The sequence below is a fragment of the Callospermophilus lateralis genome, chromosome 15 (genome assembly GCF_048772815.1).
Source record: "Callospermophilus lateralis isolate mCalLat2 chromosome 15, mCalLat2.hap1, whole genome shotgun sequence".
In the NCBI taxonomy this organism is placed as follows: domain Eukaryota; kingdom Metazoa; phylum Chordata; class Mammalia; order Rodentia; family Sciuridae; genus Callospermophilus; species Callospermophilus lateralis.
Genome location: NC_135319.1, coordinates 79,032,737 through 79,041,332, shown reverse-complemented (window position 1 = coordinate 79,041,332; position 8,596 = coordinate 79,032,737). Strand labels below are relative to the sequence as shown.

The window sequence follows — 8,596 nt, the reverse complement described above, 5'->3', positions numbered from 1 at the left end:
CCAGGGCTGCTTGGCAGGGCCTCATCAGATCTAGACCTCTTTCTTGTATACTAATCTCGTTTTTGCAAGACTTGGGCCAGTTAATAGTGTCTTCCCATTTGCACCCCTTATTCCTGTCAATGACTTCAGAGTATAGGTGATTCAAGTTTCCATCCATCCACCCATCTAACCATGGGAAAGGGGTCTAAAAGGAATCTACCCTTTTAGAGGAGTTGGAACCATGAGGAAGCCGGCCTGCCGACCAGCGGGTGATGTGCTGAAACCCAGGACTGAGACAAGTGGAAGTTCAACCATGGTAAGTGGAGGAGGACCAAGGAGCTGAGCTCCTGTGGCTGGGCATGGCCCCAGGCAGCCCCAGGAGGCTGGGGTGAGCCTGGCTGGCTGGCTGGCAGCTGGGCAGGGGAAGCCCCTCCTGCAGAGAAGCGGGTGAGTCAGTGTGAGGGCTGCAGGCTTGTGGCAGGTCTGTGGGCCTGTACCAGACCCATAAACCTAACCACTGGAGCCTTGCCTGACCAACTGGTTACCCAGGGTCCATAGGGAGCTTCTGCTAACATGATCCTATAGTTTATTTGGAAGAACAAGACCGACAAAGATGGTCTTTATTCTCTATAGTTAAATAAGAAGTGGATATAAATGAAGTTACAAGATAGCAAAGATCCTTCCCATCTTTCAATCCTCTCTAGAGTTCTGAGGAGCCTGGAGGTGTGTGTGTGTGGGGGGGTTCCTCTGGGCTGGGACTGGAAGGCTCAGACTGCAGGGCTTTGGCCAGCTGGGAAGGACACTGTGGAGGGCAGGGGCTCTGCTTCCAGCCTGAAGGAGCGATTCCTCTCCTCTCAGGCGCTGTTGATGGGGACTCCAAGAACCTGTGGAGCCGCCAGTTCCAGTCTGGCTGCTTTTCTGCCTGAGCCTCATCTGAGTAATGATCTAAGTGAGCACAGGAAGAATGGGGAGGGGGAAAGGAAATGAATCCAAGATCAAGACCCTGGCAACTGCTCAGGGACCAGGACTTCAGCGAATTTCAGGACCTTCCCAGAATGACCCCAGCTTAGGACCCCCGACCCCAGAGACGGCAGCGGTTTCGCAGGAGAGGGGCAGGTGGGGGATCAGTGCTGCCTGCGCAGTGGGGGCTCCCGTGCTGGTCGGCCACCCAGGCGGGGACCCTCCAGCCAGCGCTCTGTGATCTGAGTTCCCACGTCTTTAGCTCACGTAACACAGTGTGGTTTGTCATTGGTTCTAAGGTTCCCAACAGCTCTGAAATGGGCCGGAAATCACAGCAGGGTGAAGGCCCTGGAGGTGGGCGGGGCAAGTGCTAGGCAAGGACACAAGGGCCACATTGAGAGAAAAAGACAGGACAAGGATGCCTCTGTCCTCTAAGGTACAGAACCTGCAGTCTTGGGGCGGGGGATGAATCCTCGGGAGTTTGTCCTTTTGCTTCCCAGCCCCAGCACCCCGGGAAGAAGGCCCAGTGGAGAGTCTGACTGATGTTAGCTAAGAGCGGGTTTGGAGACCTCAGGAGGAAAGGGGGAGAGCTGGGGGTGGGGGCTCAGTCCTGGATCTTTTTTTGCAGAATGGAGGCGACAGCTCAGAGTCTGGGAGTACCAAGTGTGGGCCCAGCCGGAGCCCACAGAGCTGCATACCCAGCAGCCCTGCCCTACCATCCCAGGGACCCAGGAGGGCCCAGGACACTGGGGTCACAGAGAGGAGACCCAAGCTGTGAGCCGTGAGCCGCTGACTTGGGCAAACATACTCCTAGGCACTGCTGACCTCTGTGTGAAATGTGTGTGGGAACAGAAGTGCCCTTTATCTGCCACTTCTGAAAATGACATTCTTGGGTCTTTGATCTTTACCTGTGTAGCTCTTTAGAGAGTCCGCTTTCATTTACTCTACGTCATAGGAATATTATAAGGAAATTTTAAAAATAAATAGCTCCTTTACATACACGAAATCATTAATAGATGAGGGGTGATTTTCCCCTGGTACTGGAGGTTGTACCCAGGGCATGCTGCCACTGAGCTACACTACCCTAGCCCTTTAAAAAAAGTTTTTTAGACACAGGGTCTTGCTAAGTGCAGAGGCTGGCTTGGAACTTGCCTCCCTCTATGCCTTTGCTTGCTTTCTTTAAGCCAAACATTGATTTTTTATTTTATTTTATTTTTATTTTAGAGTGTTTTAACATACTGGCTCAGAGGCTCAATTACCTAGGAATTTAGTGCCCACTTCCGACTTTGAGAAGTCAGAATGTAAAACCATGGGAAGATTGGACGTGAGCTGGTGGTCCTCCTTGTATAATCTTTAAAAAAAATCATGTATTAACCAGAGTTAAGAAATGTTAACTATGTCATATTGACTTCAGAGCCTTAAAAAAAGGAATAAAATCCACAAGGATAGGTAAAAAACAAAAAAGAAAAAAATTTTTTTTTTTTTTCAGTACTGGGAATAGAACTCAGGAATGCTGTACCACTGAGCTGCATCCCCAGCCCTTTTTGTTTTTATTTTAAGTTAGGACCTTGCTAGGTTATGTAGGCCAACCTCAAACTTATCATCCTCCTGCCTCAGCCTCCCTCCAAGTAGCTGGGGTTACAGATATGCACTACTGGGAGCCCACCTAGATAGATAAAAAAATTTTAAAGGTAAAATGACAAGAGTTGGCAAAGGAGGGGGAAAAATTAGAACTCTCACATGCTACTGGTGGGAATATTAAATGTTGCAGCCACCATGGAAAGTGGTATGGCAATTCCTTAAAAGTTAAACACAGACACTACCATATGACTCAGTCGTTCCACCCCTAGGTAAAATTAAAAAAAAAAAAAACTGAAAAAGGGACTCAAACAGAAATTCATACACTGATCTTCATAACATCATAATTCACAATGTCCAAAGCATGGACGCTCAGCTGTCCTTTGACAGAGGAGTGAACAAACAAAATGTAGTATATTTATATAATGGGATATTATTTAGCTATAAAACTTAAAACAGTCACATTCACAGAAAATAGAGTAATAATTACCAAAGGGTGGAGGGAGAAAGGAATGGGGAGGTGTTGTTTATAGGCACCAACTTGAGACAATGGGAAAGTCCTGGAGATTGATAGTGGTAATGGCATACAACAATGTGAAGGCACTTCATGCCACTGAGCTGTACATCTTAAATCATTAAAATGGAAAATTTTATGTTGCACATATTTTATGACAATTTAAAAAAGAATTAATTCATCCCTTCAAGGCTTGAGTTCAAGTGCTGCCCCCACTGAAGCCCTTCCTTCTGCTTTATCCCCGCCGTGCCCAACCAGACTTGACCTTGTCCTTCGTAAGGACAGTTTATCCATTTGAACAGCAAAGACATTTCATGTTTTATTTTTCTTTTCATAGACCTCCCAATCAGGAAAAAAAATGGAGTAGTCATTCATTTATTCATTCAACAGTGTGACTGAGCACCTACTATGTGCCGGGTACAATATTCAACAAGACATCAGGGGATCAATGCGTTACAGAATAAGAGGGCTATCTAGAGAGTTGGACCCCACTGTCCTCAGAAGGGTGAGCTGCTTGTGAAGGAATGTGGAAGAGTGAAGTCAGGAACAGTGGCGGGAATGACTTTTGAAAAAATATGGCTGCAGAAGAAAAAAGAGCCTGGTTAAGAAGTCTGGTCAAAGAGGCTGCTTCAGTGGGGACTGCCCAGTGAGGAGGAAATAATGCCAGTTGCCCTAACTGCTAGGAAAATTAAACAGGATACAGTTTGTAAAGCAACTGCTTTTTATGGTACCCCCCCCCCCAAATTTTCACAGCTGGAGAAGCCCTCTTTGTGTTTGAAGAAACATCTCCACTGCTGAGAATTGTTTTAGGAATTACAATAGAAACACCTTATCTGCAGATCACTTTATGAAGTTTCATTTTCTCACAGTTGACCATGGTCTAAAAATAGTATATGGAAAATTTCAGAAATGAACAACTTATAAGTTTTAAATTTCATGCCATTCTGAGTAGAGTGATGAAACCTTGAGCTGTCCTGCTCAGTCTGGCTCAGGCTGTGTCTTATTCCTTTGTCCACTATATCCATGCAGTATATGCTACCCACCTGTTATAGTTAGTCAGTCAGTCACTTAACAGTGGGCTTGGTTATCACATTGAATGTTGTGGGCTTGTAGTGTTTGTATGTGGGGTTTGGTGCTCTCTATGGTTTCAGGCAACTGGTGGACGTACCTCCCACAGTTAAGGAAGGACTACTGTAATAAACCACAAGTCTTTCTGGTGTTGCATTCTCTTCCCCAGCACATCTTCATCCAACACACCCAGAGAGCCTGAAGTACCACTACCCCAATTAAGTTTGGTGGAAACACTTACACCCTCACTCCAGGATGGGGTTATACAATTTGCCTTCAGGACTGTCTGCATCAGAATAGCTCATTTCTGATCCTGGGGAACTGGGGTGAGGTGAAATTGTACCACTCAGAGAGTTGAACTAGAAATCAGATCACCTGATCCTAGAGGCCAGAAATACAATGAATTTGAATTTGAATGTGAGCAACCCCTTTACAGAAGTTGCAAAGCCACTAAGACAAAGGGCTAAACTGCACCCAGGTATGGAGGAAAAGGAAACAGCTCTGTGCTTCCAGAAGCCAATTCCTATTGATGGCTTTTGCTAGTGTTATTTCAGTTTTGTTCTTGAAAAGGGTGGTGACTTCCAATTTTAAATTTACTCTTCTACATTTATGATGGATTTTTGTTTGTCTAGAGAGGAATTAGGGAAGAAGTAATTAAAGAGGCTGGATTTGGTGGGGGAAAGAGAGAGAAAGCAGGCAAGACAGATGTGGAGATACCCAAGCTTGCAAGGAGGGCTATTTTCAAGAGGGACTTAAAGAGATGGCTACCAAAGGATTTACTGGGGAACAGCCCGGTCACGTTAGAGCGTGGGAAAGCCTGAACTAAGGAGAGCAATAAAGCACAGGATTTACAATAAGGAAGCTGACATTCTCTCTCTCTCTCTCTCTCCTCTCTCTCCTCTCTCTCTCTCTCTCTCTCTCTCTCTCTCTCTCTCTCTCATCTCTGAAAGATGCTTTAACTTTGAGGCTCTGGGCCAATCCCCTAACTTCTTTGTGTCCTCATTTGTAGACTAGAGATGACAACCCTTGATCTTAAGGACACTAGTCAGTGCCACCCTGCCCTCAATCCCCTGTGGGAGAATCAGCTCAAACATGCCCTGTGGAGTGGGGACCAGACCATGTAATCTTGCCCTGCTGACCGGTTGACGGCCAGAGCTGGCATCTGGTCAAGTGACTGGTGACTGGAGACTTGAGGTTTCTTTCCAAATGATGAGCTGCACAATCAGATTCTTCTGGAGAATTTCAAAGGAAACCCAAGATCCACTAGAAGTGTCCAGACACTGTAGAAGAGGGCCTGCACCATGCTGAGCCATTTGCAAGGGAAGGGAGGCAGGAAGGAAGAGAGAGGAAAGAACACAAAAGGGCAAGACCACAGTCTGCCCTGTCGGGGTTCCAGGTCGGGCTCATACGCAGGAGCCAGCTAAGCACAGTTTCCTGTCCTCCATTTCCCCGAGTTGTTATGCTTCTCACCACAGCTCCACTTTTATTTCTTAAACCCAAATGCGCCAGGCCTACCTGGAAGGTGGCTGGTATATGTGGATGAACCAGGGCTCTAACTCCCCCATAGTACCTTAGGCTCTCTCTAGCACCCTCCTACCCCTGCCAACACCCCAACAGCTGATGTTTCTCTGACTCAGGGATACTTATCTCTTCATCCATTTTTTAGGCCTCGCCCCAATCCCACCAGCAGCGCCATGAGACCAGGACCTTGTGCCTCTTGCTCATGCCCTCTCTGCAGTACCTAATACCTGATCATATTTAAGGACTGGGTGACATTATCCACATAGTCACCAAAGTTACAGCAAATGGCAGGTTCAACTGGGCTTTCCCACTCCCTCCCATCCTGTGCTCAGGAACCAACTTCCTGCATGGCTGTGCTGGCAGACTTCTCCCCCCCAGCAGATGTTCCACTGCCCCATGGCCTCTTCCTTGGACCTCCTCACTCCACACCCTGCTCCGTGGGAGAGATCCCAGGGTACCTACACTCTCCAGTACTGCTGGGTTTCCTGTGTTCTCAGCTCAGTCCTGTTCCACTCTCTCCGGTCTCACCTCCTTTACTTGTAGTTTCTGCCCTTTGGCTTCTGCAACAGAGTCACCTGAGTTTGAGATGGTCCCCCTTCCTGCCTCTGCCCCTGCTGTCCTTCCTACCTGGAAGGTCGCCCCCACTCACCTTGTTGTCATCTCACTAACTCTAACTCAGCTCAGCCACCTCTTTCTAGACTTACCAGACATCTTCCAGCTGGCTCAGAACCTCCCTGGGCTTCCACAATCCCTGTATGGCCCTCATATCAGAGGACCTACCTACCTGGCTTTGCTGCCATTGTTCACTTGCTATTTATTATCACAAGATGGTAATAAATAGCCTGGCACTTCCTATAACCACCAAGAAAGTGTATAAGTAAATGCAAACCGCATTGGATAGCATGCTGTGCTCTTTGCTAGCTGTGTGCCCTTCAACAAGTCCTTTGCCTTTTTAAGCCTCAGTTTCTTCAACTGTCCTATAGAAATAATAATACCCACATTATAGGGATATTAAGCAAAGGAAAGGACATTGCATGTGAAGCCCTTAGCACTGTGGCTAGCTGGTGAGGCGGCTCCATCTGGGTGAGCTGCAATGGTAGCTAAGAAAAGTATTTCTACAGACCCCTGCTGCAGAAGGTTTCCAAACATCAGAGCTAACTCTGCAGTCCTGAGAAAGAATTAAGAGCCTTTTAGAAATCAATGAATCTACCTTAAGTGTTCTTCAAGAAAGTTGAGAACTTTGTCAAGAAACTAGACACCCAGCACAAACCATGTTTTCAAAAGTGAAACCCCCAAAGTTTAAAGGAAAACATGGATCTCTTTGGGAGGGATAGGAGTGTTAAAGGACAGGACAGAAAAATGGCAAAAGGGAAAGGAGGAGGCGTGCTGCTTGGTACAGGAGGTGCAGGTGGAAAGTCAGAGCCATCACGGACAGGTGCTTCAGGACAGGTGCTAAGCTGCCCTGGAAAACGGGTTCTCCCGGACTCGTTGAAGCGGCCCTGGACATTCTAGCCCTTCTCAGGAGAACCTGGGGCACAGACGCCCTAAGGAACTCTGGAACAGTAGGAGGCAGCAAGTAAATGTTTTCAGGCACCCTATGTGTCCGATGAGAGATGGCTGCCCAGAGAGGTTGCAGGAGGGTGGAGAAGCCCCCCAAATAATCCCGATCAGGCATTGATTGGGGGCCCCTAGAGTCAAGGAGCCCCCAAGTAAGGTCTGAGTGGCCTCCACCTCGACCCCCACCTCTCCCCTCGAGGTAGGCCAAGGGCAAAAGCGCTCTGCCTCGAGGGTCAAGCAGGAGGCGCTCTAGGCACATCTCCATCTCCAGGCTAGGACCTCAGTCTCCTCCTCCTGGCATTGGGTTTGCAGGCTCCGCAGTTGAGAAAACAGATCTTGGAGATCTAGTGGAGCTTGCTCCTCCTGCAACCTCCCCCTGGGTGTGGGAACGTCTCAGCCCCGTTCCTCCCGCCGCCTCCCGATCCGGACTTGAAGGAAGTACTAGGCGGCCAGGGCAGGGAGCCGAGGCCGGGTGCGCACTGACTTGAGCGCTGACTGTCCGCGCGGGCGGGCTGCGGAGTTCCCCAGCGGGGGCGGCGGCACCGTCGCGCCCGGGTGGAGACCCGGTCCAAGGGCCCGGGGCGCGGCGGCAGCTCCAGGAGGTCCGGCCGTGAGCGTGACCTCACTGGGAGGGGCCAGCGCGGCGGCCTGGGCGCCGAGCCGAGCGCAGAGAGCGCAGCGCCGGAGCGGAGCTGGGAGAGCGCAAGCCGTGGACCCGATGGAGCGGTACAAAGGTGAGGCGCGGGGTCCCGCGCAGAGCGCACCCACTCCCTTCCGCCTAGTCCTGTGCGGGGAAGAAGGGCTAGGGCTTATCCCGCCGGGATCCAGGTGAGCAAAGTCGACTGCCCCCGCCCAGGCGACCTGAGCCGAACAGGGGGCGACAGAGGTGGGCTCCTCTGGCGGCCTCGGCTTGGGCCCTTTGACTGTCGTGGGAGCTGAAGGCGGCAGTCGGCATTGGGGTGATGACTACGCTTCCCACCTGTAGAAGGAGAGGGTGCGCCCCGCGTCCCCCTCTCCACCCATAGTTGGCCGCCGGGAAAAAAGAGATGCCTAGAGTCAAGGGGCCCCAAGTAAGGTCGCAATCGTGCCGCGGTGCCGGGGCAAAGGGGTGAGTCGTTTGTTGGGTTTTCTCGCACGGGCGCCGGATGGGGGGTTTCCTGCAGATCCTGGGAAAGAGCCAACTCGGGAAGAGGGTGCGGGAAGCGCCTGGGGTGGTGGGGTGGGCGCGCTGTTAAGTCCTGGCTAGGTCGGGCCTTTCCTTTCGTCACGCAACTTGGGTAATGGTTTCTCTCTGAGCCCTTCTCAGATCCCGCCACCCTAAGCTGAGTGGGGTGTGGAGGTTGGAGGCCCGAACGAGGTGCCCAGCAGGTGGAGCGCCTGGAGGTTTCCCGGCCCAGGGGCTTCGCCGAGTAGCACAGC

General features: G+C 50.3%; 1 protein-coding gene across 1 annotated transcript in view; it reads left to right on the top strand.

Annotated features, from left to right (window-relative positions):
• Positions 1-7,825: 7,825 nt before the first annotated feature.
• Positions 7,826-8,596, top strand: part of Afap1l2 (actin filament associated protein 1 like 2) — an 89,658-nt gene continuing 88,887 nt past the window's right edge. The window contains exon 1 of the mRNA XM_076834147.1: positions 7,826-7,911. Within this exon, the coding sequence (XP_076690262.1) occupies positions 7,896-7,911 (16 nt within the window). The 5' untranslated portion in view covers positions 7,826-7,895. The remainder of the gene's footprint in view (positions 7,912-8,596) is intronic.